This window comes from Xenopus tropicalis, chromosome 9, assembly GCF_000004195.4.
Source record: "Xenopus tropicalis strain Nigerian chromosome 9, UCB_Xtro_10.0, whole genome shotgun sequence".
Taxonomy (NCBI): domain Eukaryota; kingdom Metazoa; phylum Chordata; class Amphibia; order Anura; family Pipidae; genus Xenopus; species Xenopus tropicalis.
The window spans coordinates 42,246,881-42,273,390 of NC_030685.2; the positions used below are offsets into that span (position 1 = coordinate 42,246,881).

Sequence of the window (26,510 nt, forward strand, 5' to 3'; positions counted from 1 at the left end):
CCTACCTTTTCGATCACCTGTGGTGACCATAAAAGATACGATTTTGCCGCCGTTGCAGAACCCTGAAAAATCAGGAATGTGTACATTCCTAAAAAATTATGTTTTTTTTGTTGCAGCCACTGAAGCACAGAGGACAGAAAAAATATGTTAGATAGATGGTATCATAACCAATCCTGAGGCAGAACCTTTAAAAAATCGAAGATAGCGTACCAAGCACAGAAGACAGAAAAAATATCTTAGATAGATGGTATCATAACCATGCCCCAGGCAAACCCTTTCAAAGAACTAAGATAGGGTGACAACAAGCACAGAAGACCTTAAAAACATCAAAGCTAGATGGTATAATAACCATGCCCCAGCCAAACCCTTTCAAAGAACTCAGATAGGGTGACAAGCACAGAAGACATTAAAAACATCAAAGCTAGATGGTATCATAACCATGCCCCAGCCAAACCCTTTCAAAGAACTCAGATAGGGTGACAAGCACAGAAGACATTAAAAACATCAAAGCTAGATGGTATAATAACCATGCCCCAGCCAAACCCTTTCAAAGAACTCAGATAGGGTGACAAGCACAGAAGACATTAAAAACATCAAAGCTAGATGGTATAATAACCATGCCCCAGCCAAACCCTTTCAAAGAACTCAGATAGGGTGACAACAAGCACAGAAGACATTAAAAACATCAAAGCTAGATGGTATCATAACCATGCCCCAGCCAAACCCTTTCAAAGAACTCAGATAGGGTGACAAGCACAGAAGACATTAAAAACATCAAAGCCAGATGGTATCATAACCATGCCCCAGCCAAACCCTTTCAAAGAACTCAGATAGGGTGACAAGCACAGAAGACATTAAAAACATCAAAGCTAGATGGTATCATAACCATGCCCCAGCCAAACCCTTTCAAAGAACTCAGATAGGGTGACAAGCACAAAAGAGTAGAAGAGAGAAAAATTCAGGATTTACCTGTCCAAAAAGTTTGGCTTACAATTAAGCCAGTAGGATTTGCACCCTAGTTTGTACGGTGATGGAGGAGGACGCTAAAGGACAGCTGTGTGTGGTGTCAAGCGGCGTGCAGAGAAGGACAGCTGCGTGGGCAGTCAGAACAAGTCTTCCGGCGTGCAGTAACCCTCCGAGATCCATGCCTCATTCATTTTAATAAAGGTCAGGTAATCAACACTTTTGTGACCTAGGCGAGTTCTCTTCTCAGTTACAATCCCTCCTGCTGCACTAAAGGTCCTTTCTGAGAGGACACTTGAGGCAGGGCAAGACAACAGATTTATGGCAAATTGTGACAGCTCTGGCCACAGATCAAGCCTGCGCACCCAGTAGTCCAGGGGTTCATCGCTCCTCAGAGTGTCAATATCTGCAGTTAATGCCAGGTAGTCCGCTACCTGCCGGTCGAGGCGTTCTCTGAGGGTGGATCCAGAAGGGTCCTGGCGCTGCCTTGGACTGAAAAAACTTTGCATGTCTGACGTTACAGAGTGGCCAAAGTGCATTGTCCTTGCAGGTGTGCTCGTGGGAGGATTACCGGCACCTCTGCCCCTGGAATGTGGAGTGACATCACCCTTAAAAGAATTGTACAACATGTTTTGCAGGCTGGTTTGGAAATGCAGCATCCTTTCGGACTTGTGGTACGTTGGTAACATTTCTGCCACTTTATGCTTGTAACGAGGGTCTAGTAGCGTTGCCACCCAGTACAGGTCCTTCTCCTTAAGCCTCTTGATACGGGGGTCCTTTAACAGGCATGACAGCATGAAAGACCCCATTCTCACAAGGTTGGATGCAGAGGTATCCATCTCCCCTTCCTCGTTATCAAGGACTACGTCCTCATCCACCACCGTCTCCTCCCCCCAGCCACGTACAAGACCAGGGCTCCACAAAAGGTGACCACAAGCCCCCTGGGAAGCCTGCTCCTGTTGGTCTTCTGCCTCCACAAAGCCACCTTCCTCCTCTGACTCCGCTTCTGACACCTCTCCCTGCGTTGCAGCAGGTGCCTGGGAACGTTCTGGTGATTCCACCCAGAAATCAGGCTCTTGGTCACGCTGGTCTACAGCGTCATCTGTCACTCGTCGCACGGCACGCTCAAGAAAAAAAGCAAAGGGTATTAGGTCGCTGATGGTGCCTTCAGTGCGACTAACCATATTTGTGACCTAGTCAAAAGGGCGCATCAGCCTGCAGGCGTCGCGCATAAGCACCCAGTAACGGGGGAAAAAATCCCCAGCTCTGCAGATCCAGTCCTACCACCCAGTTCAAATAGGTATTCATAGATGGCTCTTTGTTGTTGCAGCAGACGTTCAAACATCATTAGCGTGGAATTCCAGCGAGTCTGGCTGTCGCAAATTAAACGCCTGACTGGCAAGTTGTGCCGCCGCTGAATGTCAGCAAGGCGTGCCATGGCTGTGTAGGAACGTCTGAAATGGCCAGACACCTTCCTGGACTGCCTGAGAATGTCCTGCAATCCTGGGTACTTCGAGACAAACCGTTGGACTATCAAATTTAAAACATGTGCCATGCAGGGCACATGTGTTAAATTGCCCAGTCTCAGTGCTGCCAACAGATTGCTTCCGTTGTCACACACCACTTTTCCAATTTTCAGTTGGTGTGGGGTCAGCCACCGATCGGCCTGTGAGTGCAGAGATGACAGGAGTACAGATCCGGTATGGTTTCTACTTTCCAGGCACGTCATGCCCAAGACAGCATGACAACGGCGTACCTGGCACGTCGAATAGCCTATGTGGAGCTGGGGGTGCACAGGTGTGGAGGAGGACACAGCAGCAGAGGAGGAAGAAGCCGAGGAAGAAGCCAAGTTAGAAGACGACTTAGAAGACGAGTTAGAGAGCAAAGGAGGAGTAGAGGTGGTGGCAGACCCGCATGCAACCCGTGGCGGTGACACCAACTCCACTGTTGTTGAACCACGCATTCCCTGCTTCCCAGCCATCACCAGGTTCACCCAGTGGGCAGTGTAGGTGACATACCTGCCCTGACCATGCTTGGAGGACCATGTGTCAGTAGTCATATGAACCTTTGCCCCAACACTAAATGACAGAGATGCGGTGATTTGGCTCTGCACATGCTGGTACAGGTGTGGTATTCCCTTCTGTGAAAAAAATTGCGGCTGGGTACCTTCCACTGCGGTGTCCCAATTGCTACAAATTGGTGGAAAGCCTCAGAGTCCACCAGCTGGTATGGTAAAAGCTGGCGGGCTAAGAGTGCAGACAATCCAGCTGTCAGACGCCGGGCAAGGGGATGACTCGGAGGCATTGGTTTCTTACGCTCAAACTTGGCCCTCACAGAAACTTGGCTGGGGGCAGATGAGCAGGAACTGGAAGGCGGAGTGGAGGGTGGTTGAGACGGGTCAAGGACAGCAGAGGTAGAGCAGTAAGATGCTGGAGCAGAAGGAGGGTGGCTTAGCGTTTGGCTGCTGCCTTTGAGGTGTTGCTCCCATAGTGCTTTGTGTTTGGCGTTCATGTGCCTTCGCATAGCAGTTGTACCTAAGTGGGTGTTGGGCTTCCCAAGACTCAGTTTCTGACTGCACTCATTGCAAATTACAGCGCTTTTGTCAGAGGCACACACATTAAAAAAATGCCACACTGCTGAGCCTTTTGATGTGGGCTTTCTAGCAGTAACAGTAGAAGTTGGCGGGTGCGTTGGCTGGCTGACCACAGGTGCCGATTCATGTTGTTGCCCTACTGTTCCCTGGGAGCTGTCCCTGCTTCTTCTAAGTCTTATTCTCCTCCTGCCTCTCTGACTCTCCGTCTCTCCATCTGAACTATCCTCCTCTTGCTCTCTTCTTGTGGGCACCCACAAAATATCACTCTCCTCATCATCATTCTCCTCAGATGCATCAATTTCTTCTGACAGCTCACAGAAGACAGCAGCAGCGGGGACCTCATCACACCTTATGTCCATCTCTGTTGTGTTGCCTGCCTGAATTATGATATCTGGTGTAACGTCTGCATTTCCTTCATCTTCTTCTGGCAATAATGGTTGCGCATCACTCAGTTCAACAAACTCATGAGTAAATAACTCCTCTGACTCCAGTGAAGAAGGGGCGGCGGTGGCGGAGGAAGTGGTACGTGGGGTGCCCATAGCAGAGGAGGATGAGGATGTTGTGGCAAAGTTAGAAACAGTAGAGGATGGGGTGTGCTGTGTAAGCCAGTCAACTACCTCTTCAGCATTTTGGGAGTTCAGGGTAAGTGCCTTCGGAAAACTGGGCAATTTCCTAGGGCCACAGGATATCATAGCAGCACGGCCCCTAGTGCCTCTGCGTGGCGGCCTGCCTTTGCCTGGCATTTTTTTTATTTTTACAAAACAACAACAACTTGGGTGATGTTTCTGGACACGGAATTATTATTGTTATTTAGACAGATTGTGAAAAAGCTCACACAGCTAGGTGGCACTTGGTTGCAGACACCGGGCAACAAGGCCTGCAAGGGCAACGTATACAGTAGTGGATACGGAATATATTATTGCTGGTGGAAAACCGTCACTCAGGTTGTGTTTCTGGACACGGAATTATTATTGTAATTTAGACAGATTGTGAAAAAGCTCACACAGCTAGGTGGCACTTGGTTGCAGACACCGGGCAACAAGGCCTGCAAGGGCAACGTATACAGTAGTGGATACGGAATATATTATTGCTGGTGGAAAACCGTCACTCAGGTTGTGTTTCTGGACACGGAATTATTATTGTTATTTAGACAGATTGTGAAAAAGCTCACACAGCTAGGTGGCACTTGGTTGCAGACACCGGGCAACAAGGCCTGCAAGGGCAACGTATACAGTAGTGGATACGGAATATATTATTGCTGGTGGAAAACCGTCACTCAGGTTGTGTTTCTGGACACGGAATTATTATTGTAATTTAGACAGATTGTGAAAAAGCTCACACAGCTAGGTGGCACTTGGTTGCAGACACCGGGCAACAAGGCCTGCAAGGGCAACGTATACAGTAGTGGATACGGAATATATTATTGCTGGTGGAAAACCGTCACTCAGGTTGTGTTTCTGGACACGGAATTATTATTGTTATTTAGACAGATTGTGAAAAAGCTCACACAGCTAGGTGGCACTTGGTTGCAGACACCGGGCAACAAGGCCTGCAAGGGCAACGTATACAGTAGTGGATACGGAATATATTATTGCTGGTGGAAAACCGTCACTCAGGTTGTGTTTCTGGACACGGAATTATTATTGTAATTTAGACAGATTGTGAAAAAGCTCACACAGCTAGGTGGCACTTGGTTGCAGACACCGGGCAACAAGGCCTGCAAGGGCAACGTATACAGTAGTGGATACGGAATATATTATTGCTGGTGGAAAACCGTCACTCAGGTTGTGTTGCTGGACACGGAATTATTATTGTAATTTAGACAGATTGTGAAAAAGCTCACACAGCTAGGTGGCACTTGGTTGCAGACACCGGGCAACAAGGCCTGCAAGGGCAACGTATACAGTAGTGGATACGGAATATATTATTGCTGGTGGAAAACAGCCCTGGCTCCAGGCTCACAGCCCCCTAATTAACTGGGTTACATTGGAGGTCACTCAATGGGGTGATAATTGTAGGGGTGTTTGTATTCCTCCTGTTATAGCGACCACCTCACTAGAGGGTTTACCTGCAGCCTATTCGGCTTTTGCTGATGTTTTTTCTAAAAAAGCTGCCGAGACCTTACCTCCGCACAGACAGTATGACTGTCCCATTGATCTGTCCCAGATCAGAGAGGAGAAGAGGCACCTTCAATGAGAAAAAGGGTTATCTCTTCACTATGAAAATCATTTGCGCATAAAGATAAGAAGATGGTTTTCTTATTTACCACCCCAGAACCTAGAGGCCTCTTGTCCACCGCTAAAATTCTCATGGGGATATCCAGAGGGACCACAGGAATGCCATGACTGGCTGCGAATGTGGCATCTAAAAAGTTATCCTCAGCCCCAGAATCCACAAAAGCGGACAAGTTTATAGAGTCCGAAGGCCAGGTCAGTTTGACTGGTAACAGAACTTTAGAGGCAAATTGAGGAGAGGATACGCCTGCACCCAAATGAAGCTCCCCCTCTTCATTTAGGCTGGGGCGTTTCCCGGCCTCTTAGCGCAGTGTTTGAGAAAATGAATATGGGCAATATACATAGCCCAAGGGTCCGTCTGCGACTCTTCTCCTCAGGAGAAAGATGGAATAAGCCAAGTTGCATAGGCTCTTCCTGAGAAGGAGACACAGAGGAGACAGACGACTTAACATTGGACCCAAAATCTGGTTTCACAGGAGTAACCCCAGCGAAATTAGTATGACCCCTTTCATTCCTTCTTTCCCTCAGTCGCCTATCAATCTGGATGGCTAGGGACATGATGTCATCCAGACTAGACGGAAGGGGTAATTTACCAGGCTATCCTTAATAGAGTCAGATAACCCAATACGGAACTGACTGCACAGGGCCGCATTGTTCCACCCAGTTTCTACTGCCCACCGGCGGAATTCAGTGCAATACACCTCCGCATCCCGTCTCCCTTGGCGCAGTTTACGAATCGCCGAATCGGCAGATGATGTGCGATCCGGGTCATTGTAAAGATTTGCCATGGAATGAAAGAACAAATCTAGGGAGAAACGGGCAGGATCAGAGGGAGGCAGTCTAAGGGCCCAAACCTGGGTATCCCCCACAAGAAGGGTCATGACAAATCTTACTTTTTCCTCACCAGTAGGAAATGAAAGTGGAAAAAAGCTAAGATATAGTTTACACGCCTCTTTGAAGACAAAAAACTTAGTCCTATCCCCAGCAAATTTTTCAGGAAAGGCAATTTTGGGCTCTTGGGGTCTAGATGTGTTTCCCCACATAGAAAAAGAGCCTACAGGAGGGGAAGGACTAGGCATAGGCTGCTGAGGAACTTGCGGAGTCTCCAGCTGGCGGGTTAGACTGTGGAAACCCTGCAGGAGACAATTTTGCTTTTGCTCCTGATCCTCCAAGCGCTGTAGTAGGGTAGTAAGAAGCGCTTCTGTAACAGATGGAGCGGACGAAGCAACAGCGGACTTAACGTGATCTTGGTCCTCCATTCTGAGCCCGTGATAATGTCACGGTCGGCACCCTAAACCAGAACTGATGCCAAGTTCCCTGGTCTCGGCTCGGCTTCACCAGTATTTGGCTTCGGGAGGAGCCCTCAGCTACTCGGATGCCACCTTGATTTAACGAGGGGAACAAGGCGAGGAGTTCTGGCAAGCAAAGGGGCACGACTGTAGATAAAGTCAGTTAGGCCGAAGATCACGGTACAAATAGGGTTAAGCAAGTTCGTAGTCGAGGCAGGCAGTAATCAAGGATAGTCAGACAGGCAAGGGTCAAAACCGGATAATCAAACAGCAGGATGAGGCAAAATCAGAGTCAAAGTACTAGCCGGGGTCAGATTACGGATACCAGAATAGTCAGGAGCAGGCCGGGGTGTCCCCGCTGACGGCGGCGCGGCGGGCGTCCCCGCCGTGCCGGTAAGGCACATTTTGTTACAGAGAGAGAGAGAGAGAAAAAAAAAAAAGGGACAGGGTATGTACAGGGGGAGAGACACATTCAGTATCAGTGAAAACTTACATAAACATCTTAATTAACCTTATTATATTTCCTCATAATTTTTCTTTATAGTTTTTTCATAAGGACCATTTTTTGCCGTACATGTTCATAGAATTCTTGTTTCTATCATCGAAGAATTCAAATTTTTCACTTAGGTCTAATAAGTTTACCATTTCTGACATGTCAGGAGTAGCGTCTGATTTCCATCTTTGTGCAAATAAAAGTCTTGCCACTTCCAGAAGTGCACAACCAGTAGTTTTTGAGAAAATTTTAAAAGATCCAGATCCAGATTTAGGAGTGCAGTAGGGGATGTTTTAGGAATTGGTGTATCTACCACTTTGTTTAGTAAGTCAAAACTTTGTTTAGTAAGTCAAAGTCAAAAACCAGAAGGGGACAAATTTGTGACAGTCCCACCATATGTGGATATGGGATCCTTCTTGTCCACATCCTCTCCAAAATTTATTGGTTGATGTTTGTGGGTAGATTTTATTTAGTCTCGATGGGACCAGATACCAATGGTACATCAGTTTAATGCTGGGTTCTAATAGTCTGGCTGATTTTGTTGTGGCTGTGATCAGGGCAAATGCAGGGCAGTCAGATATGAATCTGATAGTTTAGCGGTTTGATCATTAATGCTGGCATAGAACTGAGAGATCCGCGCTCCTGTTAAAGTAGCAGAGGTAATTTTTTGTTGAATGACCGACAGATGTTTAGGAATGCATTAAGGATTAGCTCTGTAGAAACTAGAGAGTTGGAGGTATATATAAAATGTCCTGAAAGGAATAGACCACTTGTTTAGAAGTTACATAGTTACATAGTAACAAGTTCAACCCATCCAAGTAAACCCAGCACCCACAACCCACACCTACTAATCTATACACTCACATACATAAACTATAAATACAACCACTAGTACTAACTGTAGATATTCGTATCACAATAGCCTTGGATATTCTGATTGATCAAGAACTCATCCAGGCCCCTCTTAAAGGCATTAACAGAATCTGCCATTACCACATCACTAGGAAGGACATTCCACAACCTCACTGTGAAAAACCACCTACGCTGCTTCAAATGGAAGCTCCGTTCCTCTAATCTATAGGGGTGACCTCTGGTGCGTTGATTGTTTTTATGGGAAAAAAGAACATCCCCCAACTGCCTATAATCCCCTCTAATGTACTTGTACAGAGTAATCATGTCCCCTCGCAAGCGCCTCTTTTCCAGAGAAAACAACCTCAACCTCGACAGTCTCACCTCATAGTTTAAATCTTCCATCCCCTTTACCAGTTTAGTTGCACGTCTCTGCACTCTCTCCAGCTCATTAATATCCTTCTTAAGGACTGGAGCCCAAAACTGCACCGCATACTCAAGGTGAGGCCTTACCAGGGACCTATAAAGAGCAAAATTATGTTCTCATTCCTTGAGTCAATGCCGTTTTTTTATACAAAACAGCACTTTATTTGCTTTAGTAGCCACAGAATGACACTGCCTGGAATTAGACAACTTGTTATCTACAAAAACCCCTAGATCCTTCTCCATTAAGGAAACCCCCAACGCACTACCATTCAGTAGATAGTTCCCGTTTATATTATTTCTACCAAAATGCATAACTTTGCACTTATCAACATTGAACCTCATTTTCCAGTTTGCTGCCCAGTTTTCCAATTTTGTCAAATCACTCTGCAAAGCGGCAGCATCCTGCATGGAACTTATAGTTTTGCACAATTTTGTCATCAGCAAAAATAGAAACAGTACTCTCTATGCCCACCTCCAGGTCATTAATAAACAAGTTAAAAAGCAAAGGCCCAAGGACTGACCCCTGCGGTACTCCACTAACCACACTGGTCCAATTAGAAAATGTTCCATTTACCACCACTCTTTGTACTCTATCCTTCAGCCAGTTCTCTATCCAATTACAAATATTATGTTCTAGGCCAATATTCCTTAATTTGATCATTAACCTTCTGTGAGGTACTGTATCAAACGCTTTAGCAAAGTCCAAGTAGATGACATCAACTGCCATTCCAGCATCAAGGTTCCTACTCACCTCCTCATAAAAGGTGACTAAATTAGTCTGGCAAGATCTGTTACGCATAAAACCATGCTGGCACAAACTAATAGTATTGTGAACTGAAATGTATTCAAGTACCCTATCCCTTATTACCCCTTCCAAAAGTTTTCCTACTACTGATGTCAGACTAACAGGCCTATAGTTTTCAGGCTGAGAACGGGATCCCTTTTTAAATAACGGCACCACATTAGCAATCCGCCAGTCTCTCGGCACCATGCCAGACCTCAACGAATCCTGAAAAATTAAGTGAAGAGGCTTGGCAATCACAGCGCTGAGCTCATTTAATACCCTGGCATGAATCCCATCCGGTCCTGGACCTTTGTTTACCTTTACATGTTCAAGTCTCTTTTGAATTTCCTCCCGAGTGACCCATACTTCAGTAGCTAAATTACTAGAACTGGGCATATTAAAAGGGAAGCCTTCATTATCTGGCTCCTCAGATGTATAGACAGATGAAAAATAAGAGTTCAGAATTTCAGCTTTTTCCCCGTTCTCATCAACCAACTTACCCCCCCTTGATAATAAGGTTCCCACCCCTTCTTGCTTCATTTTTTTTACTATTCACATAATTAAAAAATAATTTTGGATTTTTTTTACTCCTAGCTGCAATATCCCTTTCCATTTCTATTTTACCTTGCCTGATAGCTTTTTTGCATGCTTTATTTGCTTCCTTGTACCTGATGAAAGTTTCTGCTGTCCCAGCTAACTTGAATGCTTTAAAAGCACGTTTTTTCTTACCAACCTCGACACTAACACTTTTATTCAGCCATAAAGGTTTTGCTTTGCGATGCCTCTCCTTGCTTACAAGGGGAATATACTGTTGTGTATACCTGCAAAGCAATGTTTTAAAGATGTTCCATTTTCCTTCTGTGTCTAACCCCATGAAAAGCCTTTCCCAGTTGACACATTGCAGAAATGCCCTTATACTGGCAAAGTCTGCACGTCTAAAATTGAGCGTTTTAGTTACTCCCTTATAGAACTGTCTCTGCAGCATTATCTCAAAGGAGACCATGTTGTGATCACTGTTCCCCAAATGCTCACCCACACAAATATTAGAGATGAGTTCATTATTATTAGATATCACCAGGTCCAAAATAGAGTCATTCCTAGTAGGTTCTTGAACCGCCTGAAATAAAAAGTTGTCATTTAGCATATTTACAAACCTACTAGCTTTTTCTGACTTAGCCATCCCATTACTCCAGTCAATGTCCGGATAATTAAAGTCCCCCATAATAACAACTTGACCCAGTTGTGAAACCTCCTCCATTTGCAACAATAGCTGGGCCTCATCCCCCTCATCTATACGGGGTGGTTTATAGCATACACCAATGATCATTTTCTTTGTGACCTTCAGCCCTACTGAAATTTCTACCCAAAGAGATTCAACGTTTTCATCTTTATTACATGGCTTTAAATCTGACTTTACATAAAGACAAACCCCTCCACCCTTTTTAATCTTTCTGTCCCTCCTAAAAAGTATATAACCATTTAAATTCACAGCCCAGTCGCATTTATCATCCCACCAGGTCTCAGTGATACCTATTAAATCATAATTTTCAATACATGTAATAGCTTGCAGCTCCCCTAATTTACCCAACAAGCTACGCGCATTAGCCAGCATGCAGCGGAGATTACTACTTCTCCCTCTGATGTTTACATTAGCTAACGGAGAGTTAGAGCTAAGGCAAATATGAGACTGTTTTCCTTGTAACGGAAGCTCCTTATCTGATAAACTATATGCCCCCCTCACTCCTCCCCCACAACCCTTTGCTAGTCCCACTGCCCCGTCTACACTAATTTTCCTATAGAACTCTAGCTCACCCACCCCCCCTTGTCTAGTTTAAACACTCCTCCAACCTCTTAACCATTCTCTCCCCTAGCACAGCAGACCCCCTTCCATTGAGGTGCAATCCGTCACGGCTGTATAGATTGTACCCCAAGGAAAAGTCAGCCCAGTGCTCTAGGAACCCAAACCCTTCCTTCCTACACCAAGGGGCTGATTTACTAATCCACAAATGGTCCGAAGGCGTCCGAATGCGTTTTTTTCGTAATGATCGGTATTTTGCGATTTTTTCGTAAATTGTCACGACTTTTTCGTAGCCGCTACGACTGTTTTGCAAAATGTCGCGACTTTTTCGTAGCGTTACGACTTGCGCAAATTGTCGCGACTTTTTCGTAGCCTTCGTGCCGAGTCAAAAGTTTTGGATTCATTCAAGCTTCCGTATCGTGACTTTTCTTGGGCCAGGTTGGAGCTGCAGATTGCTATTTAGTCCTATGGGAGGCTTCCAAAATCATGCTAAGTCTGAAAGTTTTGCCCGCAGTTTACGAGCGTTCAATACAAAAAAGTTGCGACAAGATACGAGCAAATCGTAACGGCTACGAAAAAGTCGCGACAATTCGCGCAAGTCTTAAGGCTACGAAAAGTCGTAACGGTGACGAAAAAATCGCAAAAAATACGAAAAAGTCGCAAAATGTTCGTTTTCCAATCAGAATTTTTCGGATTCGTGGGTTAGTAAATCAGCCCCCAAGACTTTAGCCACGCATTTAGCTCCCTAAGCTCCCGCTGTCTCCTTAAACTTGCACGTGGCACCGGCAAAATTTCCGAAAAAATTACATTGGAGGACCTTTGCTTAATCTTAGAGCCTAGATCCCTGAACTCACTCTTTAAGGTCCCCCACCTACCGTTCATTTTGTCGTTAGTACCGATATGTACCAAGACAGCCGGGTCATGCCCAGCCCCTCCCAATAATGTGTCAACCCGATCAACCACATGCCGAACCCTGGCACCAGGAAGACAGCAAACTGTCCGGTTGAAGCGATCCGCTTGACAGATTACCCTGTCCACTTTCCCAATGATTGAATCCCCTATAACCACCATCTGTTTAGGCCTAGCTCTGCTCTCCTCCCCACCACTACTAGAGAAACTGGTCTCCCGGCTGTTAGAGAGATCAGCCTCATCTAGAACCGCCAGTCCAGAGTTCACACTCCTGGCCAGGTGCTTTATTGTTTTTGAGTGCTTTTATTGTGGTGGTCACTTCTTCTTGTGTTATGGGAGCATTTAGGAGTTCAGATTGGTCATCTGATAATGTTGGCAAAGTTAATTTGGAAAGGAAGCTTGTAATGGAATTTAACTTCGGCTGCGGGGTAAGAGGGTCATCTTTTAAGTTATATAGTTTACTGTAGTATTTAGAAAATTCCTGTGCTATTTGTTCTGGGTTAGAAATATTGCTTCCATCTGTTGATTTAATACATAGAATTCTATTATCTGCCCTATCGTCCTTCAGTTTACCGGCCAGCAATCTGCCATTTTCATTGTCTTCTATGTAGTATCTTTGTTTTGTCAGCAATATTTGGTAAGTAACTTTTTCCATGTTTAAAACATTAATTTCTTTATTAAGGGCTGCCACCTTTTGGGCCAGCTCGACAGTTGGATGAAGCTTGTGTTGCCTTGTAACTTCAGCTAGTTTAGCAAGTAACTCTGCTGATTTAGTGTTTCTTTTTTTCTTTTCTTTAGCAGCTATGGCTATTAGATAGCCTCTAATAAAGGCCTTATATGAACACCAAAGTAAATCATTAGGGGTGTCTGGGGAGGAATTCAGGTTAAAATATCCCTCAGTTAGTTTTGTTATTTTTTCTGCATGTTTTTTGTTCTGTAATAAGGTATTGTTTAATTTCCAATTGAACGATGGGCTGGGAATTTGGTGGAAATCAATGAAACATACAACTGGGGCATGGTCCGACCAGGTGGCAACCCCTATATATGATTTGACCATTTGCAATAAAGAGATCTTGTCGGCTAGAATTAAATCAATCCTTGAATATGAGGAATGTACATGTGAAGAAAAGGTATAATCACGCTCAGAATGTTGACCTGCTCTCCATACATCATATAGTTCCATTTGTTTTATAGTTTTAAAAAAGGCCTTTGAAAGGCGAGTGGCAGTTCTTAGGGTGTTCCATTTTGGGGTGGGGGCTTTGTCTATAAGTGGGTCAGGAGACAGGTTAAAGTCCCTGGTGATTAGGAGTTTAACTCCGGTTTCATGTTTCACTTTACTAAAAAGTTTATTTACTGTATAGAGTCATTTGGGGGAAATTTGGAGCGTAAAGATTCATTAATAAAAATGGTTGGGATAACACTTCTAAGTTAACAATTAGGAATCTACCTTTTTTTATTTACCTTAGTAATTTTAAAAGGAAGGTAGTTTCTGAATAGACTGGCCACACCATTTTTTTTAATGGGAGCGTTAGCGTAAATGGTCTCATTGAAATTTTTTGAAACCAATTTTGGGTGATCCTTACCAGTCAAATGAGTTTCCTGTATATATAATATGTCTATTTTGGAGTCTTGAGCCCAATTTAGTAGTAGTTTCCTTTTTTGTGGACTATTAAGTCCTTTGACGTTAAGTGAGGCAATATGTAGTTGCATGGTATATAGGTTTCGCTCTGATTGGAAAGTATCAGTATTTGTAAAGGGTAAGGGGAAAAGGGGAAAGAGAAAAAAAAAATATAAGAGGGGAGAGAAATAGAAAAGTGGGTAGAGAGAGAGAGAAGTAAGGGAGTAAGGAAGTGGGGGACCTCTAGACAGCACTAAGGGCTTGTCCGGTCTCTAAGGTCAGTTAATTGGCGATCCGCCCAACTGAACCTACTGGCAGCACTCTTCTGCCAGCTCTTGGGGAGTGAAACCTGAATTACAGATATAAAATAAAAAGAACATACGCACTTGAATTTAAATTAGAAAACAAAAGAAGAAAAATAATGTATGTTAACAAAGGACTATCCCTTTTTCGGGAACCCCCAAAATGTAGAGGTCAGTTAACCTGCCCGTGATTCGGGTAACTTTTCTCTATAAACAATATAAACAGTGATATTTAGTTCCCCTTAGGAAATACAGATAATAACTTTGAAATAACAGTCGATAAGGAAACATTGTTACAGTGCAATTATGTGGAGGAATTATATTCCAACTGGTGCAAAGAGAAGACCTGCTAATAGTAATTGTGCTTTATCAAGTAGGTGCAGAGCGTAAGGCTAGTTTATCCTTCCTGGGTGAGACAGTAGACCAGTCAAGGGACCTTTTTTGGAAGGTTTAGGAGCGGTGGTGTCCATATCCTCAATTGAACAATTACACTCTTGCAAGGCTTTGACCGCATCTTCAGGTTTTTGTCAAAAAAGTTTGGAGTTCTATTTGGGCCTTTTCTTGAGAGGTTTAGGGGACATCTCGGAGGTAGCTGGTTCGCTGTAGAGGGCACTTAATACAAAGCTGCAGGTTTACAGGTAGGTAGTCGGGGTTGCCGAAGCGGAGCTCCTCTCTATGCGACTATCCTGCTCGAGGTCATGGCCACGCCCCCCCCCCAATATGTCTCCTTTAATGGAAATTACAGGAGTGAAGCTTTGTTTCATTCTCTGGAACCTGGATCTGGATGCCATTTCGCAGTGTTTGATCACTACAAAAAAAGTATGGTATATTCAGCTATGGATTTGTAGATAACCCAAACTCTAGTGGTGCTATTATAAAGCCTCCTGGTTTTACAGAAAGCAATTATAAATGTAGCACAAGTATGTATAAAATAAGCTTCCTGAAAAAGTGGCCCCAGACAGTCTGGCATCCCTTCTCTATTTCCACCTGGAACTTGGTTTGCATGCAATACATGCATTTTAAACTACTTTGGCATGGATACTTGAATTAATGAAGGAAATTTTGGGGCAGGTGCCATCTCACACTTGGAGCTCACCTACCCTATAAAGATTACATGGTAATAGTATAAAGTAGTATAGTATAAAAGGTAAAAAAACATTTGCAACCATATGTATGTGTTTCTCTATATAACAAAAAAAACCTTAAGATACAATTATTTCATTTTTTTAGGGTGGGAGTCAAAGTGTGCCAGATTCAGATAAAGCAATAGTGGATATACTTGAACATGATCGCAAGGAAGCGTTGGAAGATCGTAGCGAGTTAGTAAATAGAATATTTAATCTTCAAGAAGAGATACGACAAGTAGAATATTTGCGAGATAAGGTAAGAAACAAACAGCATAACACTGGTAATATTGGAGTTTTTATATATATATAAATATATATATATATATATATATATATATATATATATATATATATGTGTAAAATATAAACATGTATACTTTTTTTTTCTCTCTACAAGTAAAAAAAACAAATCAGTTTGCAGGGATGTCTGTAGATAAGTAGTAACTAAGACACTAAATTTTGGAAATGCAAACTTTGGCACTCCACTGTATAAGTGTTAGGAGCGCCCGATGGCGCACTTACCTATTCAGTGGCACATCCAGGATGGCACTCGGTGCCAAAATTAAAAATAGATGCCAAAGATCAGAGTTCAATGCCCAAATATAGGACTTATTCTTATAAGTGCATCCTAAATTGCTTTTCTGATATGATCTACCAGTTCCTGATTCAGCTTTCTTTTTCTGACAATTATGATTGATGCCAGCCCGACCTGTGCCTGAAATTGACAGAGACCCTCTAAACCCTTTGGATACCTTGTTTGTGCTAAGTGTTGCCAGCCAGTACTACACTTTCTCCTTGATCCTGACTTCAACCCAGAAAAGGCTGAGCAGGCCCTGGCAGTATATTCAGGCCATGGACCCTACTGAGGAAGCACCCTCTGATCTGTAAAAAAAAACTTACGTAACATGGTGATTTGCATGGAGGGTTATGAAGCTCAGCAGGCTTGCATAGGGCAAGTTCTGGAGGCCCTACTGTCTCAGATGCCTACTGCGCCTTCAGTGTCTGGAAGTCCCCCAGCCACAGCAGTTTCTCCACCTACCACAGCAACAGCCAAGGAATCATGCATTTTGCTACTTCTACGCTACAATGGGGATCCTCAGGCCTGTAGGTGCTTAACCAGTGCCTCATATAATTCGTTCTGCAGCCTTCTCATTATGCTTCTGAACGAGCTAATGTGGGAAATGTCATCTCCATGCTGAAGGGCAAAGTGCTGGAATGGGCATCTCCTCTCTGGGAAAGAAATTCTCCTCTCATTAATGATGTCAAAACCTTCCTTCAGACCTTCCACTGTCTTTAATGCTCCTGGACATGTAGCTACTGCCTCTTCATGTCTTATGCAGATTTACCAAGGAAATCGCAAGTCAGTATGCAATTCAATTCTGGACCCTGGTTCCAGGAGACTGCCTGGAACAATGAGGTGTATGTGGCTGCTTATTGGCAGGTGTTGTCTAACACGTTAAACAACGAGCTACTCTCCAGAGAGCTTCCTGAACAGCTACAGGATGTAATTGCTCTCAGGATCGATATTGACAACCGCCTTAGGGAACGTCAAGTGGGAAGGCATGAGGTTCCAACCCATGCTGGCTTCATGATTTTAAAGACCTTTACTTCAGAGTAATGATCCTTAGTTCCCTTCCACTTCCTCTGAGGATCCTATGCAGATTAGAAGGGAACACCTCTCTAAACTTAGGAGGCATTCTGCTGGCCAGTGCTTGTACTGTGGTGGAAAGGTTCATTTTGCCAACAACTGCCCTCTGAAGCAGGGAAACACAAATGCCTTGGTAAGTCTTATCTGGCCAGAATTAAACCTTTTCCCCAAAAGAATTCTCAGAGATTCCTGCTTCCAGTGCAGCCCCAGCTGGTTTCCAGATCAGTCAACTCACTAGCCTTTCTTGATTCTAACTCTGCCTTTGGCAAGCACCCTTATAGTCCCTTTTTTCCCATGTCTACCCCCTTGTGGGTGAAACAACGAGCAAATAACCTTTGACTGGGGTCTCTGCATAAAGAGAAATTGTATTTCCTCATTATCAATTGTCCTTCTGCTCCAGTGGTATTGGATTTACCTTAGGCTCTACTTGCATAACCCTTTTATCGATTAGTCCACCATTGAAGTCCTAAATGTCTCTAGAATTGTCTGCCTTTTATGTAGAATGTATTTTGCAAGAAATCTGCTGAAACTCTTTCTCCTCCTTACCCAAACGACTGCCCCATCGATCTTTATCCTGAAACCATGACCCCTAGTGGCAGTACTTTTCCCATTTCCAGCTGAAGCAATGAGGAGTACATTCAAGACAATCTTCAACATGGGTTCATATGGCCATCTACCTTTACTGCTGGGCTGGCTACTTCTTTGTAGAAAAGAAAGATGGAGGTCTTTGTCCTTGTATTGATTACAGGGTTATCCCCTAACCCTCACCTCTGAGCTGTTAGACCAATTGAAAAGGGGCTAGGGTTTACACTAAACTAGATCTCCATGAGACCTACAACTTGATTCAGATAGTAAAGGGGAATGAGTGGAGATGACCAGAAAAGGTAATTCCCATTGGGCTCTGTAATGCTCCGCCAGTCTTCCAAGAGTCCATCACCGACATCTTCAAAGATCTTCTGGGACAATCCATGGTCATCTGATGATATTCATGTTTTTTCCAAGGACATAATCAGCCTCAGAGCTCAGATGCGAGAAGTGCTCTCTCAATTGAGAATAGAGATTTGTTGGCTTTTCCAACTGTTATAGGCAGTTTATAATGCCTATACAATATTCTACTGCAGAATCTATAATTCCCTTAAACTAGTATCCAAAATGTGTGCATCCCTGGCAACTCAAAAATTATGACCCTAGACCCAGGGTTCAACTCAAATGGGAGGGAAGTGGCATTTGCCTAGATCCAGACAACTGGGAGGAGATAGAAGAAAATCTCTACTCCCCACTGATAAGCAGAATAGATAGTTAATTCAATTTAAAATCATACATCAAACTTACCTGACACCAAAAACCCCCCAAAAAACTGCATCTTATGGGTCACCTTGAACGCTCTATGCCATCGCTGCAATGTGACTGATGTGGACTTTATACATTTGATATTGTATTGCCCAGATGTTCAGAGGTTCTGGAGACAGGTTATGCAATTCCTTTCAGACAAAACCCAATTACCTGTCTGCTGGGTCTAGTAGACTTTTATACCCAGCACTTCCCTTCCCTAAGCTACAGCATTTAAGCAGCTCATTATAAGGGGTTCTCAATGGACTGGTAAATTGTTTTATCCGCTTCTCCTCTGCTTGTCAAAACCAAGAAGTGACAAAGTGGTTTATTTTCTTCTGGTTTAATTTTTCTTTAATAAGATAAACCAAGAATTTCATTTTACACAGCATAATAAATACGCCACTTAATATACAAAATACTGATGTTTAGGAGTCCCCCTACTGTCCCCTGTTTTACTTTAAAAGCCAAACGCTGAGGCCATTACACAGCATTTAACTTTTCCAATGTCTTTACTACATACTGTAACCTTAAATGTGAAGAACATAGAACAAATCCATAGATCTTCATGGAGTTAAACACTGCACCAAGAAAATGTAGATTATAATGCATAATGTATCCCCTACTATAATTGATAAAGTTTTTAGTAGTCACCTTGGAGTTATGTGACCTGTATAAAAGCACAAGGCCGCACATACCTCCTCGGTAACATCATATCTGTATAAATTACAATAGGGGGTACATTATCCACTATGTATCCACATACTGTATACACAGCACTTCATTTGAGTTTTGCGATGCTCACCAGCAGGCTTAGATAAGCTGCCAGTCACCCTCCTGCAATTTACACATGGAGATACAAATCTTAAAATAGACTTCCTACATACCAGTGACCGTGACACATCAATTTTAGCAATATTCTAATCTAGACCTATGCACAGACAGCTGTGTGTATACAGAAACATAGGTTTATGTATGTTGAATCCACAGACACCTCTGTGTCTCTAAGTCATAGCTCTCCTATAGACTGACTTGGCCAGGCTTTCAGCCAGCCAGTCAGTAGCATTTACTCTGCTACAGGTATTATGTATGTATGTATGTATAACTTTATTTATAAAGCGCCACAAGGGTATGCAGCGCTGTACAATCTTACAGAATACAAAATTACACACAGGGAGGACAAGTGACATAATAAATAAATACTATAAATATATAAACAAACCGGATTCCAAAAAAGTTGGGACACTAAACAAATTGTGAATAAAAACTGAATGCAATGATGTGGAGGTGCCAACTTCTAATATTTTATTCAGAATAGAACATAAATCCCGGAACAAAAGTTTAAACTGAGAAAATGTACCATTTTAAGGGAAAAATATGTTGATTCAGAATTTCATGGTGTCAACAAATCCCAAAAAAGTTGGGACATGGCCATTTTCACCACTGTGTGGCATCTCCCCTTCTTCTTACAACACTCAACAGACATCTGGGGACCGAGGAGACCAGTTTCTCAAGTTTAGGAATGCTCTCCCATTCTTGTCTAATACAGGCCTCTAACTGTTCAATCGTCTTGGGCCTTCTTTGTCGCACCTTCCTCTTTATGATGCACCAAATGTTCTCTATAGGTGAAAGATCTGGACTGCAGACTGGCCATTTCAGTACCCGGATCCTTCTCCTACGCAGCCATTATGTTGTGATTGATGCAGAATGTGGTCTGGAATTATCTTATTGAAAAATGCAGGGTCTTCCCTGAAAGAGATGATGTCTGGATGGGAGCATATGTTGTTCTAGAACCTGAATATATTTTTCTGCATTGATGCTGCCTTTCCAGACATGCAAGCTGCCCATGCCACACGCACTCATGCAACCCCATACCATCAGAGATGCAGGCTTCTGAACTGAGCGTTGATAACAACTTGGGTTGTCCTTGTCCTCTTTGGTCCGGATGACATGGCATCCCAGATTTCCTAAAAGAACTTCGAATCGTGACTCGTCTGACCACAGAACAGTCTTCCATTTTGCCACACTCCATTTTAAATGATCCCTGGCCAAGTGAAAACGCCTGAGCTTGTGGATCTTGCTTAGAAATGGCTTCTTCTTTGCACTGTAGAGTTTCAGCTGGCAACGGTGGATGGCACGGTGGATTGTGTTCACTGACGATGGTTTCTGGAAGTATTCCTGAGCCCATTCTGTGATTTCCTTTACAGTAGCATTCCTGTTTGTGGTGCAGTGTCGTTTAAGGGCCCGGAGATCACGGGCATCCAGTATGGTTTTACGGCCTTGACCCTTACGCACAGAGATTGTTCCAGATTATCTGAATCTTCGGATGATGTTATGCACAGTTGATGATGATAGATGCAAAATCTTTGCAATTTTTCGCTGGGTAACACCTTTCTGATATTGCTCCACTATCTTTCTGCGCAACATTGTGGGAATTGGTGATCCTCTACCCATCTTGGCTTCTGAGAGACACTGCCACTCTGAGAAGATTTTTATACCCAATCATGTTGCCAATTGACCTACTTAGTGTTATTTGGTCTTCCAGCTCTTCGTTATGCTCAAATTTACTTTTTCCAGCCTCTTATTGCTACTTGTCCCAACTTTTTTGGGATTTGTTGACACCATGAAATTCTGAATCAACATATTTTTCCCTTAAAATGGTACATTTTCTCAGTTTAAACTTTTGTTCCGTGATTTATGTTCTATTCTGAATAAAATATTAGAAGTTGGCACCTCCACATCATTGCGTTCAGTTTTTATTCACAATTTGTTTAGTGTCCCAACTTTTTTGGAATCCGGTTTGTATATATAAGTGCCATGTGGTATGAGACACAGTAGGAAGGAGGGCCCTGCCCCGTAGAGCTTACAATCTTAAGTGGTTGGGTAACATACAGGCACAAACTGGAAGGTAAGAGTGCACCAGGTATGGGCATTTGCCCTTAAGCGCAGGACTGGGCAAAATAATGTTTTAGTGCTCCAGAAGGTAACAGCTGAGCTTTTTCTTAAAGAGAGTGGGTGAGTGTTCCCTACGGAGGGATTCAGGGATAGAGTTCCAGAGGTAAGTAGCAGCAAGATAAAAAGGTTTAAGACGAGAGAGCACAGTGGGTGTGGATGGTGTAAAAAGACGGAGGCTCTGAGAGGAATGGAGGAGATGACCAGGAACGTGCAGGGAGAAGAAATGTAGTGAGGAGTGGATGGCTTTGAATGTTAGCAGAAGGATTTTGTAAGCTATCCTTTGCTTAACAAGCAGCCATGCAAGAGAGCTGAAGTGAGGCTGACCAGGTTCCCTCTTCGGAGAGAGCAGGAGGATCCTGGCAGCAGAGTTTAAAATTGATTGCAGGGGAGAGAGGTGGGAGGTCTGGGAGGTTAGTAGGAGATTGCAGTAATCTAAGTGGGAAAGGATAAGGGCATGGATTAGTGTTTTAGCTGTTACTTGTGAAAGAAAGGGGCGTATCTTGGCAATATTGCGGAGGAAAAAACGGCAGGTTTTGGCAATGTTATTAATACGGTTAGAGAAGGAGAGTGACTGGTCAAAGATAACCCCAAGGCAGCGTGCAGAATTTACAGGGTTGATGGTCATGCCATCAATAATAATGGTGAAAGGAGGAGGAGGGCCAGGTTTGGGCGGGAAGACCATGAGCTCTGTTTTAGCTAGGTTAAGTTTGAGGTGGCGTCGGTTCATCCAGGAGGAGATAGCCAGGAGGCAGTTACCAATCTGGGTTTGAACATCAGCAGTGTATCTGCATATAAGTGATATTTAAGACCAAAAGAAGAAATAAGGTCTCCTAAAGAGAGAGTGTACAGGGAGAACAGCAAAGGGCCAAGCACAGAGCCCTGAGGCACCCCCACACTAAGCGGAACCGAGGTAGAGAATTTGTTAGCAAGAGCAACAGAGAAGGAGCGGTTAGAGAGATAGGAAGAGAACCAGGATGCCACTTGATCCCGGATACCCAGAGACTAGAGAATCTGCATAAGGACAGAATGGTCGACAGTATCAAAAGCAGAGGAAAGGTCTAGGAGAATGAGAACTGAGTAGCGTCCTTTGGCCTTGGCAGTCTGGAGATCATTTGCCACTCTACATAAGGCCGTCTCAGTGGAGTGCACAGGCCGAAAACCAGACTGCATAGGGTCCAGCAGATTATGGGTGCAGAGGAAGTTAGTGACACGAGAAAGACAAGACATTCCAGGAGTTTAGGGGCAGGAGAGAGACGGGACGGTAGTTAGAAAGGCAGGGTGGGTCCAGCGTAGCCTTTTTAAGAATGGGTTTGACACATGCTTTCTTGAAGGGAGAGGGAAAAGTACCAGAAGCCAGAGAGGAATTGAATATGTGGGTAAGAGCTGGAGTAAGGGCAGGGGCACACTGTTTTAGTATGGATGAGGGCATAGGATCCAGTGAGCAGGTAGTAGGCGGAGAGAGGATCGGAGAAACTGAGAAACTTCAGGCTCTGTTACGAGATTGAAGGAGCTGAATACGGAGAGAGGAGATTTAGGAAGGTTGAGATTACCGGTATCTGAAGGTTGGTAAAATTGATTGCGGATAGAATCAACTTTGCTTTTAAAAAAGTCAGCAAAGTCCTGGGGGTGTGTTCAGATATGACTGATTCATTAGGTGAAGGATGAAGTTAAATATGGAGAAATATGGAGTTAAATATGGAGAATAAGCGCTGCGGGTTTGATTTGTTATTATTTACAAGTGTGTTATAGTATACTTGCGTGGCCTGGGATAGGGCAGTATTGAGACACACCATAAGAAAGTTATAGTGGAGGAAGTCAGCTTTCATGCGTGATTTCCTCCAAATCCGCTCAGCAGATCGTGCACAGGAGCGCAGAAATCGCGTCTGAGGGTTAAGCAAGGGACGGGGATTGCGGGGACAACTGCGTTGCGGCTGCAGGGGGCATGGGTGTTAATTGCGGATGATAAAATAGAGTTGTAGGTATTTACCAGTACCTCAGGATCAGAGGAAGCACAGAAGGAGGAGAGGCTAGAACTAAGAGAGTTAGAGAGAGCAGTTATATCCACCCTTTGAGTGTTGCGAATCAGGGTTTTAGGCTGAGCTTTAGTAGAAGGAGACGCATGCGAGACAGAAAAAGAGATAAGATGATGATCTGAAAGAGGAAAAGGCTCACTGTTAAATGTAGATAGATCTAGATTTTTGGAAAAGACCAGATCTAGGAAATGACCATCCTTATGGGTAGCTGTATTAGTCCACTGCTGGAGATCAAAGGAGGAGGTTAGATGGAGAAATCGGGAGGGCCAGGGCTGAGAGGGGTCATCTATGTGGCAATTGAAATAGTCTAAAATGATTGCAGGGGTGTCAGAGCATAGAAAGAAAGAGAGCCAGGATTCAAAGTAGGAGGTATAGGGATTAGTTTAAATCGGCAATGAGGGGAGAGCAGAACCCCTACCCCTCCCCCACGGCCAGTAATGCGGGGAGTGTGAGAGAAGGAAAGACCGCCTTAAGAGAGAGCTGCCTCAATAGCATTATCATTCTGAGAGAGCCAGGTCTCTGTTTTGGCAAAAAGGTGAAAAGACTTGGAGCAAAACAGATCATGAATAAAAGCAGCTTTGTTAGTTGCAGAGAGGGTATTAAGAAGAGCACAAGAGAAGGGGAGATAAGAAGAGGAGAGAGTGGGAATTTGAATAATGAATGACAGGTTAGCGGTTTGTGTGGGTTTTACCAGAAGAGAAGCATTGCGTGGGCGATAGGAAATGGGTATAGGGCAGGGACCAGGATTAGGAGAGATATCGCCTGCGGCAAGTAGTAGCAGTACGGAGAGGGATTGGTGGAGGTGCTAGATTTTTCAGAAATGTATAAAGATTATAAGAGCAGCAGTGTGTAGAATGGAGCAGAGAGGAAGATATTGTTGTGGAGTAGGGACAGTCAGCTGGAGGGCTAAAGGAAGACATTACCTTTGGAAGCACAAACATGAAAGATAAAACTAATAAGAGCAATGACATTATGCAGGTATATCAAGTAAACTGGGTCCCGATTCAAATGGACAGAGGCTGGCCGGTCTTCTGCTGTTGCTTCTCCTGTTGCTCCTCTTGTTGAACTCCTTGTTAAACTCCTTTTTCAGTTCACTTGTGAATGATTCACTTTGGAAGGATTCACTTGTGTGCTGCTACTCTAGAGCTGCTTTCCCAAATGAGGTTCTTAAGATATAGGGAGAGCAAGCTGGGCCACTCCTGAACATATGCAACAGGGAGAGGCTGAATTGTGACAAATAATAAGTATAGACAAAACAAGGGAAACCTTTGTACTATAATTTGGTGACCTAACTAACTAGAGCAGTGCTGTCCAACTTCTGTGGTGCCAAGGGCCGGAATTTCTCTCGCATACATGGTGGAGGGCTGCTAATGGAAGCCAGTTTTGGCCACTCCCTAATTTTAAACCACACCCACTTCAAACCACACCCATTTTATCACAATGGTCACTGCAGGGATATCAACCATCATTCATATGTTAAAGAATTATATTATGTCATATTAAGACACACCCTTAAATCTATATGCCTCCTCCTCCCCTGAGGATAGCACAGCAACCTCCAGCATATAATTACACACCTTAGGGACCATTTAATGGCTATATCCAACTGCTAACAAACTCCCAGAACAAACCACTGCCAGGTTCACCTCCCACAAGCAGCATAGGGCAAGCAGAGTATGGCACACACAGGCAGCTTAGGGTAGGCAGAGTATGGCACACACAGGCAGCACTCTGCCTGCCCTATGCTACCTGTGTGTGCCATACTCTGCCTGTCCTATGCTGCCTGTGGGTGCCATACCCTCCCAGCCCTATGCTGCTTATGTGCCATACTCTACCTACCCTATGCTGCCTATACACAGGCAGCATAGTCCAGGCAGTACATACAATGCCTGAGGTGTGAAGAGGTGAACAATGTGGGTGATTATAGCCTGAGCCTGAGGTGTGAACACTGCAGGGGGTGAACAATGCAGAGATTAAAAGGTGTGAACAACACAGGGGATTACATTTTTAAACAATACAGAGGGATTACAGCCTGAATCTGAGGTGAGAACCATGCAGTACTCAAAAGTACATCAAAGCAGCCAGACAGGTGGGGGGCCACACAGAGGGGGCCGCATGTGGGCCGCCAGTTGGACAGCACTGAACTAGAGGAAGCAAATTCAGATTAACTAGAGGAACTGTGCTGCCATCATAACCATTCTGGCAGAATACAATGATTGATGGATGTATTGCCACCTAGTGGCCACCTTTATGAAAGCAGTTATAAAAAAAACATGCATTTAGTATGTCAGCAGGAAGTGACCTATATCACAGGAAGTTTCAGTGTTCCAGCCTCATTTTGGATGTTATCTCCTTGTGTGGTGTTTCTTCCTCAGTCTTGGGACATCAATTGTCTGTAAGTGTTATTGCACCAAGACACCTATATACCTATGTAGAAGTGTGTTTATACCTGTTCTCTATATATATAGCATACTGATTTGTTGTTGTTTGTATTGCATTTCAGTTTCACAAAAAGCCCGTAAAAATAAAATAGAATAGAAACGTTAGAATCCACCAATAAATATTACAAGAAAGGAACTTCTTCTGTTTATTGAAAATTCTGGCTATTGTTTAGCTGACTGTCTAGCTGCACACACACAGTACAGTGCCACGAGGGCAGTACAGGAACTAGAGGAAGCAAATTTAGATTCACTAACTTTTATTTGAGGTCAATACATAACCACATACTTTGGTAAATCTATGCATATTTAGCATCAAACTGTTCAGTAGATCTCTGGGGTCTGGCACACGGGTAGATTAGTCACCCGCAACAAAACTCCCTGTTCGCGGGCGACTAATCTCCCCGGATTGCCATCCCACCGGCGAAAATGTAAATCGCTGGTGGGATGGCATACGCGGCGGCACGATTTCAGTGAAATCATGCAAGTTGCCTCGAGAGGAAACTTGCGCTATTTTACTGAAATTGCGCCGCTGTGTATGCCATCCCACCATCGATTTACATTGTTGCCGGTGGGATGGCATTTCGGGGAGATTAGTCTCCCGAGACACAGGAGATTTGTCCCCGTGTGCCAGAGCCCTAAGAAATCTCCAATTAACGTACTATCTTGATTGTTTCTCCTGTTATATAAACTTCTATGTATTTGTAAAGCAACAAGTGACA

At 43.9% G+C, this 26,510-nt stretch overlaps 1 protein-coding gene across 1 annotated transcript in view; it reads left to right on the forward strand.

The window, feature by feature from the left end:
* The window catches only part of card11 (caspase recruitment domain family member 11), a 719,724-nt gene that overhangs the window by 90,328 nt on the left and 602,886 nt on the right, over window positions 1-26,510 (forward strand). The window contains exon 6 of the mRNA XM_031893621.1: window positions 15,489-15,641. Within this exon, the coding sequence (XP_031749481.1) occupies window positions 15,489-15,641 (153 nt within the window). The remainder of the gene's footprint in view (window positions 1-15,488; window positions 15,642-26,510) is intronic.